Source organism: Cebus imitator, unplaced genomic scaffold, assembly GCF_001604975.1.
Source record: "Cebus imitator isolate Cc_AM_T3 unplaced genomic scaffold, Cebus_imitator-1.0 Scaffold64, whole genome shotgun sequence".
Taxonomy (NCBI): domain Eukaryota; kingdom Metazoa; phylum Chordata; class Mammalia; order Primates; family Cebidae; genus Cebus; species Cebus imitator.
This window is the reverse complement of record NW_016107379.1, coordinates 7,322,691-7,343,134: the sequence shown is the minus strand read 5'-3', so window position 1 is coordinate 7,343,134 and position 20,444 is coordinate 7,322,691. Positions and strand designations below refer to the sequence as shown.

General features: G+C 43.6%; 1 protein-coding gene across 1 annotated transcript in view; it reads right to left on the bottom strand.

Moving 5' to 3' along the window:
- The window catches only part of ZFP37 (ZFP37 zinc finger protein), a 29,874-nt gene extending 18,400 nt beyond the window's left edge, over positions 1-11,474 (bottom strand). The window contains exon 1 of the mRNA XM_017530361.2: positions 11,187-11,474. Within this exon, the coding sequence (XP_017385850.1) occupies positions 11,187-11,474 (288 nt within the window). The remainder of the gene's footprint in view (positions 1-11,186) is intronic.
- Between the last annotated feature and the right edge of the window lie 8,970 nt (positions 11,475-20,444).

Here is a 20,444-nt window from a genome sequence, read left to right as displayed (position 1 = left end):
AAAATGCAATAAAAAAAAACCCAACAAACGAAAGAAAGAAAGAAAGAAAGAAAGAAAGAAAGAAAGAAAGAAAGAAAGAAAGAAAGAAAGAAAGAAAGAAAGAAAAGAAAGAAACTCTCATTACTGCCAGAAAATTCTACTCCTCCCTCAAACTCTTCAGCCATTCCCTTCATTTGCATGCTGTACCTGAAATCTACCTGTCTCCTGAGGATCCTGCTTCCTTACAGGAGTTTCAGAGGAGTGGAGGCTGTCTTTCCTGTACCCCCTCTCCCCACCATGACCCATGTACCTCAGAGTCTAAAGATGAGGTAAATGATAACTTTCAACCATTTCTCATTCTTCGTTCAAAATTCATAGCTTATTTATAGTATCACCAGATTTTCATCTACTAATCCTCCTGGGTCCAGTGATTTGCTAGGAGGACTCCTATGACTCAGTATATAATTGTACTCCTAACTATTATTTATTGTAGTAAAAATATACAAAGCAAAGTCAGTTAATCAACATGGGCTGAAGTCCAGAGGACATCAGGCACCAGCATGAGTCCTCTCCCAGTGATGTCACATAGAACATGCTTAACTCCTCTGGAAGTGAGTTATAATAACATATATGATATGTTGTCTACTAGGGAAGCTCATTAGAGACCAGTACTGCCCAAGGGTTTCACTGGGGGTTGGCCATGTAGACACTCTCTACCTGCATGTACAAAAATTCCAGACTCCCAGAAGAAAGCAGGCGTTCAGCATAAACTACATTGTTTATATTCTTAAGCACTGGGAACTACTCTTAACCAGTTCTGGGAATGGTGGGCTCCTTCCTGAAATCTAATTTCCCACATGCCAGCAAAAAGCAAACCTTGCAAGCCGGACTGTCTAAGGATAGTAGTTTTGGACCTCTATGTTAACTCTGTTTTGCAGTCATCCTACCCCATTCACTGAAAACTTTAGCACCAGCCAAATTCCTGCCATCATTCTGCACTATCTCTGTATCAATGTGGAAGAGCCATTCAACACCCTTGCCTCTCTCTGTCATGAGGCCAGCAGTCTTTTCTTCCATTCAAATTTGGCCACCTATTCATCACTCATCTGCACTTACACCTTGCCATCACTATACCACCTCCAAAAATCTCTAAGACTTTCCACTCTCTGTCACTTTCTCTAGTACTTTCACTCTAATAATTCTCCAAACTCATTGAGCCCTCTGAACCTAACCACCTTTTCACCATCTTCCACCTTTACCTAGCCTTTCTTTCTTGTTTAGATTCCTTGTTCTAGCACAATATACATTCAATTGAAAACTATAAAGCTTTAACCTCCTTGCTGGTCTTCTCCTCCACTGTACTCACCTATCAAAGCCTCAACCTTGGTTAACCCAACTCTCTTCTTAATATCTGCCTGCAACCTTGCAACTGAACATTGCAAGAGAAAAATCAAACTTTGCTGAGTGGACTGACTTCAAATTTATAACACATATGCCAAATGGGCATCTAATACTGTCAGCAGTCCTACTACCTAACCCTAGAAAATACACCTTACCTTTTCCTAGATGATTATTTTGAACCTTCTCCTTTTTAACTCTGAAATCTCCAACATCTACTCCTTTCCCACTCTCAGCTGATGAATTTGCCTTATGCTTTCAAGAGAAAATAAATGCAAATGGACAAGAATTACCTTGTCTTGTTACCACCAATTCCACCAACCTGTTTCCAAATTCTTATATAATATACCTTCTCTTCTATTAAAATGGAAAGTCTTTCTTCCTTCTCTCAACTAAGGCCAGCTTCTCCCTTTATACTCTCAATCCCATCCCCAATTGTCTTCCCAAAGACTTCACTCCTGCAAGTACCTCTTTCTCTTTTGTTACATCTTTTTCTCCCTTCTACCTGGATAATTCCCATTGACACACAGAGTTGCCTTAATATCATTCATCTGAAGAATACTTTCTCTTGATTTCATATCCTATACAATGTCTATTTCTCTTCTTCCTTTACTAGCAAAACTTCTCGTAACTGTTGCCCATACTTGCTGTTTCTACTTCATTACCTCACATTCTTTCAACTCACTCTAACAAGATATTATCCCCTTAACTCCACTAAAGGAGCTCTAATCAATCAAAATAACCATTAAGCTACATATTGACAAAATCAAATGATCTCTAGTCATGCTTTGGGACTCACAAGAGTATATGACAATTGATTACTCCTATTGTCTTGAAAGGCTTTCTTCTCTATGCTGCTTTGACACCCACTTGCACAGTTTTCCTCTTACTTCAATGGGTACCCCTCATTCTCCTTGTTATTTTATTCCTCTATTAGACTTTTAAATGCCAGAGTGACCCAGGCCTCTCTCCCTGGCCCTCCTCTCTTCCCTATCTGTCTTCTCTTCCTAGGTGACCCCAGCCAATCTTAAGGCTTTAAATACCTTAAGATGGTATCTTTGCTGTGATACATTTCAAATATGGTTCCCTAACTCACACCTTTCCTAAGTTCCAGATTCATATATATAATGGCTACCCAATATCTCTAGGTAGATGTGTAATGAGCATTCTGACATGGCCAAAACAGAGCCACTGACATCCATCCCAGATCCCATTTCCATCCACCAAATCTGGTCTTTTCCACCATAACCCTTTCCATTCGGAAAATGGAATCAGCATCCATCCACTTCCTCAGGCTAAAAGCCTAGATGTAAATCTCAATTCTTCTCTTCCCTCATACTCCACATCGATATAATAGTAAGTCCTAGTGACTTATGTCCAGATGTTTTCTGAATTTGATTTCAGTTTACTGCTATAGCTCTATTCTAAATCACCATAATCTTTTGTCTTTGACTATTGCAAAAAGTTTGCTAAGTGACCTCCCTGTATCTACTTACTCTTGTCCCTCTGCAGTCCATGAGGTAGCCATGGTGATCTTTTCAAGGTATCAATCAGGTCAGATCAATCCCCTGCTTAAACTCAGTGGCTTCTCACTGTATCTAGAATAAATTCCAAATCCTTAAACTAGCCAGTAAAATCCTATATTATCTGATACCTTCCTACCACTATGACTTCACATCTTTCTGTTTTCCCTCTGACTGTGCTCCAGCAGCACTAATATTCCTTCTCTTTTTTAAGCACACCAAGTTCACTCCTACCTCAGGTCCTTTGCAGTTGATCTTTTTTCTTCCTGGAACACTCTTTCTTCAGATCTCTGCATGGCCGCCTCCTTGTGATGATTGATGCCTCAACCCAACTGTCATTTCCTAAGGAAAGCTTTCCATGACTAACCTGGCTAAGGTCATGCACTCCTACCTCAACCACTCTTTGCCACATCATCCTCTTTTACTTCCTTCATAGCACTTATTAGTGTCTGGAATGATTTTATTTATTTATGTGTTATTGTATCTTTCATATTTCTAGAATGTAAAGTCATTAAGGGAGAAATTCTGGCTCAGTTTCCTGGTGTCTCTCCAGCATTTAAAACATTCCCTGGTTCTGAGGACAAAGCAGGGACTTTAAAACAACAGCAAACAAAACCAAAAACACTCCGTGGCATAAAATTGATGCTCATCTTACAGTCTGTCTGTTCCTATAAGTTTTCAATCACTGACACCCAAATGCTCCCCAGTCACTAACCTTCAGAAACTTCTCCAAATTATGGAACTCTACAAGTTCCCAACTATCACTATCCACAGAACAATCATTAACCTCCACAGACCTCCAATCACTGACCACTAAAAAACCCTCAATCGGATTGCTGGCAAGATGGCTGAATAGGAACATCTCTGGTGCACAGCTCTCAGAGAGACTGATGCAGAAGGTGGGTGATTTCCGCATTTCCAACTAAGGCACCTGGTTCATTGCACTGGGACTGATTAGACAGTGGGTACAGCCCGAGGAGAGTGAACAGAAGCAGGGTGGGGTGTTGCCTCTTCTGGGAAGTGCAAGAGACCATGGAACTCCCTCTCCTAGCCAAGGAAAGCCATTAGGGACTGTCCCTTGCACTCTGGCCCAGATACTGCACTTTTCCCACTGTCTTCACAACCCACAGACCAAGATATTTCTTCCAGTGCCTGCAACACCAGGGCCCTGGGTTTCCGGCACAAAACTGGGCAGCCATCTAGGAAGACACTGTGCTAGCCACAGCAGTTTTTTTCTTTCATACCCCAGTGGTGCCTGGAATACCAGTGAGACAGAACCCTTCACTCCCCTAGAAAGGGGGCTGAAGCCAGGGAGTCAAGTGATCTGGTTTGGTGGGTCCCAGTCCCATGAACACCAGCAAGCTAAGGTTCACTGGCTTGAAATCCTGGCAGCCAGCACACCAGTCTCAGCTCTACCTGGAATGTTCTAGCTCGGTGCGGGGAGGAGCATCTACCATTGCTGAGGCTCCAGTAGGCGGTTTTAACATCACAGTGTAAACAAAGTTGCTGGGAAGTTCAAACAGGGGATGGGGAGGGCAGCCCATGGCAGTTCAGCAAGGCCTCTGCAGGCTGACTGTGTCACTAGACTCCCTCCTCTCTGGGCAGGGCATCTCTGAAAAAAGACAGTAGCCTGTCAGACACTTATAAATAAAGCCCCCACCTTCGTGGGACAGAGCACCTAGGAAAAGGGGCAGTTGTGGGTACAGCTTCAGCAGACTTAAATGTCCCTTTCTGGCAGCTCTGAAGAGAGCAGCATCTCCCAGCACAGCATTTGTGCTATGATAAGGGACAGACTGCCTCCTCAAGTGGTTCCCTCACCTCCATATAGCCTGACTGGGAGACACCTCCCAGTAGGGGCCAACAGATGCCTCATATAGGAGACCTCTGGCTGGCATCTGGTGGGTACCCTTCTGGGACGAAGCTATCAGAGAAAGGAACAGGCAGCAATCTTTGCTGTTCTGCAGTCCCTGCTGATGATTCCCAGTCAAGCAGGGTCTGGAGTGGACCTCCAGCAAATTCCAGCAGACTTGCAGCAGATGGGCCTGTTAGAAGGAAAATTAACAAACAGAAATAAAGGGTTTCAACATCAACAGAAAGGGCGTCCACTCAGACCCCATCCAAAGGTCACCAATTTCAAAGACCAAAGGTAGATAAATCCACAAAGATGGGAAGAAACCAGTGCAAAAAGGCTGAAAATTCCAAAAACCAGAACTCCTCTTTTCCTCCAAGGGATCACAACTCCTCACCAGCAAGGAAACAAAACTGGACGGGAATGAGTTCGACAGTTGACAGAAGCAGGCTTCAGAAGGTGGATGATAACAAATTTCTCCAAGCGAAAGGAGGATGTTCTAACCCAATGCAAGAAAGCTAAGAATCTTGAAAAAAAGGTTAGATGAAATGCTAACTATAATAACCAGTTTAGAGAAGAACATAAACGACCTGATGGAGCTGAAAAACACAGCATGAGAACTCTGTGAAGCATACACAAGTTTCAATAACTGAATCAATCAAGTGGAAGAAAGGATATCAGAGACTGAAGATCAACTCAATGAAACAAAGTGAGAAGACAAGATTAGAGAAAAAAGAGTGAAAATAAATGAACAAAGCCTCCAAGAAATATGGGATTACATGAAAAGACCAAATCTACATTTGATTGGTGTACCTGAAAGTGACAGGGACAATGAAACCAAGTTGAAAAACACTCTTCGAGATATTATCCAGGAGAACTTCCCCAGCCTAGCAAGATAGGCCAACATTCAAATTCAGGAAATACAGAGAAAACCACAAAGATACTCCTCAAGAAGAGCAACCTCAAGACACATAAACATCAGATTCACCAGGGTTGAAATGAAGAAAAAAAACGCTAAGAGTAGCCAGAGAGAAAGGTCAGGTTACCCACAGAGGGAAGCTCCTGGGACTCAAAGTGGATCCCTTGGCAGAAACCCTATAAGCCAGAAGAGAGTGGGGGCCAATTTTCTTTCTTTCTTTTCTTTTTTTTTTTTTTTTTTTTTTTTTTTTTTTTGAGACAGAGCCTTGCTTTGTTGCCAGGCGTCAGGCTGCAGTAGAGTGGCGCAATCTCGGCTCACTGCAACCTCCGCCTCCTGGCTTCAAGCAATTCTCCTGCCTCAGCCTCCCGAGTAGCTGGGACTACAGGCATGCACCACCATGGGGGGCCAATTTTCAACATTCTTAAAGAAAAAAGTTTTCAACCCAGAATTTCATATCCAGCCAAACTAAGCTTCATAAGTGAAGGAGAAATAAAATCCTTTACAGACAAGCAACTGCTGAGAGATTTTTGTCACCAACAGACCTTCCTTACAAGAGCTCCTGAAGGAAGCACTAAACATGGAAAGGAACAAATGGTACCAGCCACTGCAAAAACATACTAAATTGTTGAGACCATCAACCCTATGAAGAAACTGCATCAATTAATGGGCAAAACAACTAGCATCATAATGGCAGGATCAAATTCACACATAACAATATTAACCTTAAATGTAAATGAGGGCTAAATGCTCCAATTAAAAGACACAAACTGGCAAATAGGATAAAAACTCAAGACCCGTCAGTGTGCTGTACTCAGGAGACCCATCTCATGTGCAAAGACGCACATATGCTCAAAACAAAGGCATGGAAGAATATTTACCAAGCAAATGGAAAGCAAAAAAAAGCAGGGGTTACAATCCTAGTCTCTGATAAAACACTTTAAACCAACAAGAATCAAAAGAGACAAAGAAGGACATTACATAATGGTAAAGAGATCAATGCAACAAGAAGAGCTAACTATCCTAAATATATATGCACCCAATACAGGTGCACCCTGATTCATAAAGCAAGTTCTTAGAGACCTACAAAGAGACTTAGATGTCCACACAATAATAGTGGGAGACTTTAACATCCCACTGTCAATTTTAGACAGATCAATGAGACAGAAAATTAACAAGGATCCAGGATTTGAACTCAGATCTGGATCAAGCGGACCTAATAGACATCTACAGGACTTTCCACCCCAAATCAACAGAATATACATTTTCTCAGCACCACACTGCACTTATTCTAAAATTGACTGCATAATTGGAAGTAAAACACTCCTCAGCAAATGCAAAAGAACAGAAATCATGACAAATAGTCAATCAAATTAGAACTCAGGATTAAGAAACTCACTCCAAACCACACAACTACATGGAAACTGAACGACCTGCTCCTGAATGACTGCTAGATAAATAATGAAATGAAGGCAGAAATCAAGATGTTCTTTGAAACCAATGGAAGACACAACATACCAGAATCTCTAGGACACATTTTAAGCAGTGTGTAGAGGGAAACTTATAGCACTAAATAAATTTATAGCACTAAATAAATTTATAGCACTAAATCTCCACAAGAGAAAGGAGGAAAGATCTAAAATCAGCACCCTAATGTCACAATTAAATGAACTGGAGGAGTAAGAACGAACAAACTCAAAAGCTAGCAGAAGACAAGAAATAACGAAGATGAGAGCAGAACTAAAGGAGATAGAGACACGAAAACCCTTTCAAAAAATCAATGAATCCAGGAGTCGGTTTTTTGAAAAGATCATCAAAATAGATAGACCACTAGCCAGACTAATCAAGAAGAAAAAAGAATCAAATAGATGCAATTAAAAAATGGTAAGGGGGATATCACCACCGATCCCACAGATATACAAACTACCATCAGAGAATACTATAAACACCACTATGCAAATAAACTAGAAAATCTAGAAGACATGAATAAATTCCTGGACACTTAGACCCTCCCAAGACTAAACCAGGAAGAAGTCGAATCCCTGAATAGAACAATAACAAGGTCTGAAATTGAGGCAGTAATTAATAGTCTACCAACCAAAAAACTCCAGGACCAGAAGGGTTCACAGCCAAATTCCACCAGAGGGACAAAGAGGAGCTGGTACCATTCCTTCTGAAACTATTCCAAACAACAGAAAAAGAGGGAATCCTCCCTAACTCATTTTATGAGGCCAACATCATCCTGATACCAAATCTAGCAGAGACACAACTAAAAAAGAAAATGTCAGGCCAATATCCCTGATGAACATCGATGCAAAAATCCTCAATAAAATACTGGCAAACCAAATCCAACAGCACATCAAAAAGCTTATCCATCACAATCAAGTTGGCTTCATCCCTGGGATACAAGGCTGGTTCGACATATGAAAATTGATAAACGTGATCCATTACATAAACAGAACCAAAGATTAAAACCACATGATTATCTCAATAGAGGCAGAGAAGGCCTTTGACAAAATTCAACAGCCCTTTATGCTAAAAATTCTCAATAAACTAGGTATTGATGGAACATATCTCAAAATAATAAGAGCCATTTATGACAAACCCACAGCCAATATCATACCGAATGGGCAAAACTAGAAGCATTCCCTTTGAAAACTGGCACTAGACAAGGATGCCCTCTCTCACTACTCCTATTCAACATAGTATTGGAAGGTACTGGCCAGGGCAATTAGGCAAGGAAAATAAATAAAGGGTATTCAATTAGGAAAAGAGGAAGTTAAATTGTCTCTATTTGCAAATGACATGATTTATATTTAGAAGCCCCATTGTCTCAGCCCAAAGTCTCCTTAAGCTGATAAGCAACTTCAGCAAAGTCTCAGGATACAAAATCAATGTGCAAAAATCATAAGCATTCCTATACACCAACAACAGATAAACAGTCAAATCATGATTGAACTCCCATTCACAATTGATACAAAGAGAATAAAATACCTAGAAAAACAACTAACAAGGGATGTGAAGGATGTCTTCAAGGAGAACTACAAACCACTGCTCAAGGAAATAAGAGAGGACACAAACAAATGGGAAAACATTCCATGCTCATGGTTAGGAAGAATCAATATCATGAAAATGGTCATACTGCCCAAAGTAATTTATAGATTCAATGCTATACTCATCAAACTACCATTGACTTTTTTCATAAAATTGGAAAAAAACACCTTAAATTTCATATGGAACCAAAAAAGAGGCTGCACAGCCAAGACAATCCTAAGAAAAAAAGAAAAGATGGAGGCATCAGGCTACCTGTCTTCAAACTATACTACAAGGCTACAGTAATCAAAACAGCATGGTACTAGTACAAAAACAGAGATTAGACCAATGGAACAGAACAGAGCCCTCAGAAATAACACTACACATCTACAACCATCTGGTCTTCAACAAACCTGACAAAAACAAGTAATGGGGAAAGGATTCCCTATTTAATAAATGGTGTTGGGAAAACTGGCTAACCATATGCAGAAAGTGAAAACTGGATCCCTTCCTTACACCTTATACAAAAATTAACTCCAGATGGATTAAAGATTTAAACATAAGACCTAACACCATAAAACCTTAGAAGAAAACCTAGGCAATACCATTCAGGTCATAGGCATGGGCAAGGACTTCATGACTAAAACACCAAAAGCAATGGCAACAAAAGCCAAAATAGAGAAATGGGATCTAATTAAACTAAACAGCTTCTGCGCAGCAAAAGAAACTATCATCAGAGTTAATAGGTAACCTTCCGAATCGGAGAAAATTTTTGCAATCTACCCATCTGACAAAGGGCTAATATCCAGAATCTACAAAGAACGTAAACAAATTCACAAGAAAAAAACAAACCCATCAAAAAGTTGGCAAAGGATATGAACAGATACTTCTCAAAACGAGACTTTTATGCAGCCAACAAACATATGAAAAACAGCTCATTGTCACTGGTCATTAGAGAAATGCAAATCAAAACCACAATGATATACCATCTCACACCAGTTAGAAGGGCAATCATTAAAAAAATCAGGAGACAACAGATGATGGAGAGGATGTGGAGAAATAAGAACACTTTTCACTGTTGGTGTGAATGTAAATTAGCTCAAGCATTGTGGAAGACTGAGTGGCAATTCCTCAAGGATCTAGAAGTGGAAATACCATTTGACCCAGTAATCCCATTACTGGGTATATACCCAAAGGATTATAAATTATTCTGCTATAAAGACACATGCACATATGTTTATTTCGGCACTGTTCACAATAGCAAAGACTTGGAACCAACCCAAATGCCCATCAATGATAGACTGGATAAAGAAAATGTGGCACATATATACCATGGAATACTATGCAGCCATAAAAAAAGGGATGAGTTCATGTCCTTTGCAGGGACATGGATGAAGCTGGAAGCCATCATTCTCAGCAAACTAACACAAGAACAGAAAACCAAACACTTCATGTTCTCACTCATAAGTGAGAGTTTAACAATGAGAACACATGGACACAGGGAGGGAAACATCACACACCACGGCCTGTTGGGGGGTGGGGGGTGGGGAGGCATAGCATTAGGAGAAATACCTAATGTAGATGACAGGGTGATGGATGCAGCAAACCACCATGGCACGTGTCTAACTATGTAACAAACCTGCATGATCTGCACATCCAGAACTTAAAGTATAAAGAAAAAGAACCCTCAATCATTAAACCCAGCAATCCCCTCAAACTCCTGACCCCCTTAGGTTTCTAGTCACAGAATCATAGAGAATCTTCAATCATTACTTCCTACTAATCACCTTATTACTCAAAGCACAGTTATTACTGCCAGAGACCACCTAATCATTGACCTGCATACATCCCCAATTACCTTTTCTCCCCAGATGACATACAAATCATCTACCATCCCCAGAGACGCCTCAACGTTCACTTCCCAAACTCCAACAGTCATATTCCCCGCTTCACTGATCCTCAGATTCCTCCATTACCCACTGACTTTCAAAGATACTGCTAATCAAACTTCTACAAACATCACTGTCACTGACTCCCAAGCCCCAATCTCTGATGTTCCCAGATGCTCCCAATCACTGAATTTCTCAAATCCCAACGCTGACCCTCTTTGATAATCCTAATCACCACAGCCACCCATAATCGCTGGCTCCCACAGACATCCCAAACCGCCAACCCTCACGGTCCTTCCCTATCTCTGACACACAACAAAGCCCCCATTTCTGATCCCCTTCCAAACCCTGACTTTCAGTGACTGCCCCAGATACCTCCTCATCGTCGTCTCTGCAGACCCCTCGAAACACTGATATCCTAAAACCAAATCACTAACCCCACACATAACTCAGAAACCGACCTCCCAAGAGACCCTCTAGCATCGATTCCACCAATTCCCAAATCACCTATCGTCACAGACTACCATAAACCTCCAATTACTGCCCCGCAATTAGACCATCTTGACCGCCAAACCGCCCTCCCTCATCACAGCCCTCACCGCGGCGCCGGCCTCGGGCTCGGACACAGCCATCTCTAGTGGTCGCCTGGTCTCTTTGGTCGTTCCCGCACTTCTCCTACGGTCTACAGTCTGTGGCTTTGTCAGAATCTGGTCGCCGCTGGAGACCGATATGGCAGCTACCCGGAGCGCCGCCTCAGCAGGTCCTGCAGCTGCGATGGCGGCGCCCTTCGTAATAGCCCACAGGCGCGTCCATCTTCGCAAAGGCCCAGCCGTACAGCGGAAGTGCGGGGGCTTCTGGGACAACCGGATCGAGAGGCCAACACGCATGCGGACGCAAGAGGGCGTTACTTGGCGGGTGCAGTAGTGATGCGATCAGAGCGAGCCGGAAGGAGAAAGCTGGGCCTGACAACCGCTTGCTGGCGTCCGAAGGTCGCTTCGCTGCTGGAAGATTGTTTACAGAATTTGGAATTGCTTCTCCGAATACATGTCAGTGCAGCCAGCGGCTAGAAGTCCGGGCATCAAAGCTTAGGGCGGACTTCAGAAAGCTGGTACGCGAGAAATTGGAGGTAAAACGGAGAAAAGCCTGATCGAGCAGATAACATTGTTTTATAGGAAGAAGACGTTAATCTTTGAGATTTACGATAAATCTTTTCCTATATAGTATAAAAATAATGAGGAAAAAAATGAAACAGCAAGTTAAGAGAACACACCACTCCTCCGTGAGAGCCGGCGTTTGGTGGAGATATTTCAGCAGAATAATCAAAGCATTTGGAGCAGCAATAATTCCACAATGCGCTATTTCACGCATTAATTGCATTCATGGAATATGAGCAGGTTAGGTGCTGTGCTACGCAAAGTACTGGCAAAAGAGTGGAGAGAGGTAGGGATGATGTAAGTCCAGAGTCCAAAGGCTAGAAAACCAGGGGGCTCCCATGTTAAAGGGCAGAAGATGAATGTCCCAGCTCAAGAAAAAGGAGAAGGTGGGAGGGAAGTGGGGATGGTTAACCGGTCCTTTGAAAGCACTACAGGTGAATATAGTCGATAATAATTTAGTTGTACATTTAAAAATAACTAAAAGTGGCAGGGCGTGGTGGCTCACGCCTGTAATCCCAGCACTTTGGGAGGCTGAGGCAGGCAGATCACGAGGTCAAGGGATCGGACCATCCTGGCCAACATGGTGAAATCCTGTCTCTACTAAAAATACAAATATTAGCTGGGCGTGGTGGTGCGCACCTGTAGTCCCAGCTACTCCAGAGGCTGAGGCAGAAGAATCGCTTGAACCCGGGAGGTGGAGGTTGCAGTGAGCCAAGATGGCGCCACTGCACTCCAGCCTGGCGACAGAGTGAGACTATGTCTCAGGAAAAAACAAACAAAATATAATTGGATTGTAGCATACACAAAAAATGCTTGAGGGATGGATGCACTTTGCATACCTGTATCAAACTGATTTCATGTACCCCATAAATATACACACCTACTATGTACCCACAAAAGTTAAACATTAAAAAAAAAAGAAAACAGAATTCATCCTTCCTTTGCCTTTTTGTCCTGTTAGACCCCCAGTGGATTAAATGATGGCTACCGACATGGGGTAGGTGGCTTCTTTACTCAGTTTGCTAATTCAAATGCTAATCTTTTCCCAGAAACACACTAACCCATAAATAACGTTTTACCAGCTTTCTGGGCATCCTTTAGCTCAGTCAAGTTGACACATAAAGTTAACCATCACAACAGCCCTGCCATACACAGACTTCCAGTTTACAGAAACTGTGAGATAATAAGTAGGTGAACCTTAGGACACAGCCCCCTGCCCTGTGTTCTGACAGAGTATTCTTTGATCCTCACCTTTCCAGGTGTGGGTAATTGCTTTGTGTCCTCAGATATGGTCCTGACTTAAATTTTTCCTGATAATACAATCCTAATTCGGTTCAAAGTTAAACAACAACAACAACAACAAAAACCTCTCAGTTCCTTACTTCCCTGAAGATCAGAGAAGCAGGTCATTTTCTCCAGGATTTTCTTAACACAAGTATTTCTCACACATCCAAACAAATTCCAACATACTCAGAAAGAAAATACTGTTCTAAATCTTAAGATTTCCAAGCTCCCTTGGTTCTAGTAATTGACCAGTCATTTGCAGACAGGTTTTGGAGTGGTTAGGGCATCGAGAGAGAAGGTATCAAAAAAAAGGACCGAGTGGAAACCTTAGGAGAGGTAGAGTAAGGGTATTTCTGCCCTGAAGAGGAGGAAGAGAAGGAAGAAGGAGGTAGAAAAAGGAGGCTGGTGAGAACAGAACATGGGATAATGACCAAAAACTTTTCAATTTACCAGCAGTTCTATCACTTCTTCATAAGGCAGCCAGTTGCCTAGTTCAGGATAAATAGAAAAACAGAAACTTTTGTATTTGAATCTATCCTGTTTTTTAAAAAAAAAAAAAAAAACTGTACAGGCTCACACCTGTAATCCTAGCACTTTGGGAGGCCGAGGCAGGAGAATGGCTTGAACGCAGGCAGAGGTTGCAGTGAGCTGAGATCATACCACTGCACTCCAGCCTGGGTGACAGAGCAAGACTCCATCTCAAAAAAGAAAAAAAAAAAACTGATTAGTGTGTGTGTTATATATTTATTAAAAATATGTAAGTTTTATTTTAAGACATTTTCAAGTCAATAAAGAAATTACATTTAATAAAGAATATTAAAGAAGCCCCTGGAAAATCATCTCCACTTTTAATAAACTCTGTTATCTTGCCTGGAGTCAGCTGACTATGACATATAGAATTCTAGGAATCTGAGTTTCCAATTTCATCCTCCAAATTATCCTGTATTTTGGCTCTTGACTATGGGGAACTTTTTACAATAATCTCTAGGAAGTGTCCCACAAACTGATTTTGTGTAAGCTTCCACCAGAAAAGGGGAGAGGGCTGTGTGATTCCATATATTAGTGCTTTCTCATTTATTCATTCAGTAACTCATTACACAATCAGTAAGTTTCTACTAAACATCTACTATGTGCCAGGAACTATGTTAGGCATTATGGATGCAATGACCAAAAAACTAAAACATGATCCCTTACATGGAGGTTAAGATTAGGGGAGAAGTCAGGCATTATTCAAATGTACACAAGGTTATAGAAAATTATTAGTATGAGAAGTGCTTTGAAGAAAAGATACATAGTGCTATGAGAGCTTGCAATATAATCTAAGAAACTTGGGAACATTTCCTAAAGAAAGACATTTCAATTAACATCTGAAGCATGAATGAAAGTTAGCTAAGCATTTCAGAGAGAAGGAGCTGCAAAGGCTAGTGCCACCTTCCAGCCTTAATCCCCACCCCACCCTCAAATAATCTGGAACCTTACCTAGTCTCCTTTTAGAGCTCACCCAGGTCTTGACCAGTCCATTCTTTCTCCATCCTTAATTGGGTCCTCACTATTCTCCACATTTTCAAAGTACAGCTTTCCCTTGAATAAAATGTGTTCATATTCCCTGTGTAAAGGACCTTGTCTCTGAGGTCTCTGAGTTCATGTGGCCAGTGCACCTTCCAATTTATCCATGACTGTAACCCTACCAATAAAAGATAGTAATGAAGTAAATTGAAAAGGAGTGTTATACAATGCAAGAAGAACATGTTCTGAGTAGGCACAAATTGAGAAAATGAGATATAAAGCTCAATGTAACCATCAAAAAAATTCCTTTAAAGAAGAGGCATGTGGTCAATACTTTGTTAGAGAAGTGTAATAACGAATGCTAAGTGATATGATACAAATTCCTATGTCTTAATTGGTGTGCCGGACACATGGCTGTGTACATTAGTCCATTCTCATACAGCTATAAGGACATACCTGAGACTGTGTAATTTATAAAGGAAAGAGGTTTAATTGACTCACAGTTCCACAAGGCTGAGGAGGCCTCAGGAAACTTACAATCATGCTAGAAATGGAAGCAAACACATCCATCTTCACAAGGGGCAGGAGAGAAAAGAATGAGAGTCAAACAAAAGGGGAAGCCCCTTATGAAACCATCAGATCTCCTGAGAACCTACTATCTATCACCAGAATAGCATGGAAGAACCTCACCCACCACATGATTCCATTACATCTCACCAGGTCCTACCCCATGATTCAATTACATCCCAATGGGGTCCCACCCACCACAAGTACAGATTATGCAAACTACAATTCAAGATCAGATTTGGGTAGAGACACAGCCAAACCAAATCAGTGTGTATACATTTGTAAATATTAGTATTGATGCATAAAATACTGTCATTAAAAATAGACATATTTATAACAACTTAAAAAATACCAAGGGCATTACACATTGGTGAATTAAACTTGTACTAACAAAGGAAAACTATTTTAGAAAACAGTGTTGAAACAATGCAAAAGAACCAGTAAAAACAGGATAAATTAAAATTAAAAAATAGATAAACAAAGTTACACAAATTTAAACTCTTGAAAAATTTTTGATTCATATAAAAAAATCTACTGGACTATGCATAAGGAAGCAGGTGATTTTAATTTAAACAAGGAAAATAGTATTTCCCAAAATGATGATCTGTTCTGCTCAACAAATTTAAAGTCCTGACTGAAAAAAGCTTTAAGATGTTCAAAGGAAGAACCCCAAAGGCAGATAAAATACAAAAAAACTGAAACATAAAAAAAGGAAATTCTAACATATATTAGTATATATTGACATATGTATATGTAAAAATCAATATATATTACTTCTATATTTACCTATTTTATTATTCCATTGTGAGAACATAATTTGTCAAATGAAAACCTAATTCTTCCACAGTTAAAAAAACAAAATCAATTGAGGTCCTAGAACATGTCATATTTTCTACAATCCCACGCAAAAAAAAAAAAAAAAAAACACTTCCTTACAATGACTATAGACATATATTACATTCAGGAGACACTAAACAATTCTCATGACTGAGAAAATACTCGGAACAGAAACACACAATACTGATCCATTGCAGCAACATGTAGATTTCTACTCAAAGAGCAGAACTCCATGTCAAATAGAGTTAGAATTCTCTCTAAATGGAGAGAATCCTCTCTCTAGAGAGAATAAGCCAAGGTAAAGGCAGGAAGCTCCAGATTGCAGACCCTCACCTCACCCCCTCTCAAACGCCTCGCCGCCTTGCTGGTCTCCATCATCCCTGCTTTCCACAGGAAGTTCTGTCTTCTCCTTTCTCTTCAAAGGAAAGATTCCCATCAAGGACAAAGATCTCTGTCCCCTGCGGGGAGGCTCTACCCTCGGGCAACCTGAAAAGCACAAAAAGAAAAATGAACTACTGAGCAGAGCCCTTGGGTTCCTAAAAGGCGCCAGATACCCTGCTGGGTTTTCCCAAGGGTGTTTGCTGTGGCCACGCCCACAGCCGCAGGCTCCCTGGATTAGGTTAGGCGCCTTAAAGGGATTAAGCTTTCTCCCTGAGTCCCTGACACTCTTTTTCTAGTAACTGCAGAGCAATTTTGCAACGTGGCAGAACAGAGACAAAATTAGTTCTGGGCTTTCCGGTAATTTCAAAGGAAGTGCTTTACTTCATTGCCCATTTCGAAGTCCTCTCTACCTCTGCGTTTCACAATTTCTCCACTTCCTGGTGTGGGCCTGTGTGTGTGTGTGTGTGTGTGTGTGTGTGTGTGTGTGTGTGTCTGTCTGTCTGTGTGTCTGTGTGTCTGTGTGTGTGCACGCTATGCTGAGAGTCCGGCAAATTTTGAATGAAGGGAGACCGAAACCTGGAGGTTCTCTTGTTCCTGCAGTCTGTGGAGTAAAACCTCATTTCTGCCACAGAGGCAGGAATGCATCTGCGGATGCTAGGAAAGGACGGACGGGGTGTAGTTTCGCTCCTACTTAGCTCTCTATCCAGGAACAGACAGCAGAGAGCAGTGGGTCAGAGGGCCGCTTTTTGTCTATGACCATCCAGGTTTGAGTGTGTTCCTCCTAGCCTGCACGATCTGATTTTCTCCTTCGTTTTCTGTACCGGCTTGTTTTTTTGTAAAACACACTGGGATCAGGAACATCCCACACGGCTGCCAATTAGGTCGTGTGTGTATTTCCACAGCCTTCTGCCTTGCTCAGTGAGCATGTGAATCCAGGAAGGGGCACCACTCTAGGCAGGACCCAGTGGGGTGTGGGGAGGAGAAACTCTGTAAGAGAAGAAAGAGCGAGTCAGACTGTCCAGAGGCCCATGTTGTCCCCCACGAGCCTTAGAAACAGCGTGCATGAAGACCTTGCCTAGAAAGAGAGCAGCTGAAAGGAAATGAAATGTCCACAGGGCCGGTGCTTTGGGATCTGCTCATGCCCTGGAAGCTTTCATGGACATCCCAGGCTCTTTTCACCTTGGAACCGGCGCAGAGGGGACTGAAGCCTGAGGACAAGGCTGCATAGCCAGCTGGGTATGGGAGGTGCCAATAAGGTAAGAGATGGCAAAGCAGTGGTCAATATGGATATGGAGGTTGCTGAGGAAATCATAACTGGAACTGGGATCCAGCCATCCCACCTCTGGGCATATCACCTAAGGACTCATAATTGGGATGTGGAGCAGATATGTGCCCTTGATAGGCACGCTGTCTGTAACCAAGCTGTGCAATCCACCTAAGTTCCCATCAGCAGATGAATCGAGAAGGACAAAGAAATACGGTTTGCCAAAGAAAGACATAAAGGAAAGGAGACCCTGTTATCTGAGACATCATTGATGGACCCAAAGATCATGCAGGCAAATGAAATCAGCCAGGCCGATCTGACCCACATTGACTGATCTCCTTCAGATGTGGGGATGGAAAGCGGTGAGGATCATGAAAGTGGAGGATAGAAAGGTGGTTGGCTGGGCCTGGGGTAGGGGTAGGGGTAGGGGTAGGGGCAGGGGCAGGGCAGGGGCAGGGGCAGGGAAACAGTATGGGTCAGGGCACGAAGTTTCAGAGAGACAGGTGGGGAGCTTCCTGGATATCCATGACAGGGCAACGTGAGTGTGGTTTATCAGAATGTAATGTACTCCATGGGAGTAGTCCATCACAGGTCAAACCCCAAAGCCCACATCTCTTCCTTTCGAAGAAAACGCTCGAACATTAAATGTGAGAGAGGTCCCAAGTCGTCAAAGTTCCAGATCTTCTGAGTCCCCAGAAGGAAAAACCCTGTCTTCCTTTGGATGCCTGGAACAACTGGTAGGCTTCCGGAGCCAGGCAGCCATCTATCTCCGTGAGGGGTCGGGAGGAAGGCTGCCTGGAGCCGAACTGGGGCCGGTCCCTGCTTCTTTCTGCTCTGCTGCTGCCAGGAGCTCCGGGCGTCCAACCGCCCTAGGCCGCCATCCGGCAGGGCGCCACGAGGTTGCAGTGCAGAGTCTGGATCCCCTCTGGGGCCAAGGGAGAGAGAGCGGGAGGTGTCAGAGGAACTTGTGTGCAGCGCTAGGGGACCGCTTTCCAATCCCCCACAGCCCCTCCTGACCCCGCCTCCCCCTGCCATCCACCCTCCACCCCTCCGCAGCTGGCCTCCATGCCGCATACTCTTGGCCTGGGGGCTCCTGTGCCCCGTCCGGGGTGACTTCCTCACCGCCCTTTCTAATTTCAAGTGCCTCTCACCCGGGGTTACCGGGGTCTTGGTTCCTGGCGCACTGGGGGCTTCCTCAGCCCCCTCATCCATTCCCAGCTCCCCTTCCCAGGGCCCTGCGCCCTCGTCCCCACCCCGCCAAACTTCCAGCCCCGATCCTGCCTTCTCTGCGGCCATGGGGACGTCCTGCTCTGCTGGACTCACAGGGCTTGTCGTGGCATCTCTCTCCTGCTGGGACTGGTCATGGCTTGACCTTCCGACCTCGGTTTGCGGTGTCTCTGCAGAGACTGCCAGGGGAGCCATCCGGGCTTCTCCACCATTTGTGCCTGGACACAGGGGCCTCCCGGCTGTGTCCGCTGGAATCTGTGGGTGAAGAGGAGGTCACAGTGAGCGTCCCATGACCCATGCATAGACGGCTGCGGGAGGGCTGCAAAGGCCAAGCTCCCAAGTGACTTCAAGTCAGGAATGGCTCTGCTCCCAGGTGCCCCCATCTTTCTCCAGCTGCCCAAGACCTCCAGGCCCCACTCCCCGGGTCCCATCCTGTCTCCTGACTCTGGCTGTTCCCCAGCTGCCTGGCACCCTCCAGCAAACCCTCCTCCACGGGCGCACCCAGACGATGGCTCAGCTGGCGGGGCCACCCAGCACCAGGAATCTGGCTTTCCCCTTAGGATTTCCCCACCACCTTCCAGATCAGGGTCCATGGTGAGGGCGGGGGCCGCTGCCTTTGTCACCCCAGCTATAACTCTCCTGCTTCCCTGCCCCCCTGCGAGCCCCTTCTCACAACAATCTGCACAGACATGGCACTGGACCCTCACCTCGTTTTCTCCCATAGCCCTTATGGCTCTCAGGGGTCTTCATCTTGCCCTGCTTTCCACAGGGAGGTCTGTCTTCTCCCTTCTCTTCAAAGGACAGATTTTCCATCCAGAAAACCCCTCTGTGTTCCCTGCAGGGAGACTCTGCCCTGTGTCAGCATGAGCCGCACCTAAGGGGAAATGAAGGGGCAGGCAGGTGGAGCCAGTGGGTTTTTATAGAGAGCCAGGACTCCCTCCTGGGTTTGCCCAGGAGTGTTTGCTGTGGCCACGCCCACAGTGGCAGGCTCCCTGGATTAGGTTAGGCAGGTTAAAGGGATTAAGCTTTCTCCCGGGGTTCCTGCCACTCTTTCTGTAGCAGCTGATGAGCAACTTTGCAGTGGCAGAACAGCAACAAAATTAGTTCTGTGCTTCCCGGTAATTTCAAATAAAGTGCCGTACTTCGTTGCCTATTTCGAAGTCCTCTCTATCTCTGGGTTTTACAGTTTCAATTCCTGGTGGGGACGTGTGTGTATGTGTGTGTGTGTGTGTGTGTGTGTGTGTGTGTGTGTGTGTAGGTGCGTGCACACTAGGCAGAGAGTTGAGCAAATTTCGAGTGAAGGGATACTGAAACCTGGAGGTTCTCTTGCTCCTGCAGTCTGTTGAAGAAACCCTCATTTCTGTCATGGAAGCAGGAATGCATCTGTGGATGTTAAGAAAGGATGAACGGGGTGTGGGGTCATCCCTACTTAGCTGTCTATCCAGAAACAGGCAACAGAGAGCAGTGGGCCAGAGGGCTACATTTTGCCCACGACCATTTAGGTTTGAGTGTGTTCCTCCTAGCCTTCAGGCTCCGATGTTCCCCTTTCTTTTCTGTTTTCGACGGGTATTACACTGGGATCAGGAACATCTCACCGGGCACTGATGGGGTGTATTTCTTTTTCTTTTTTTTTTCTT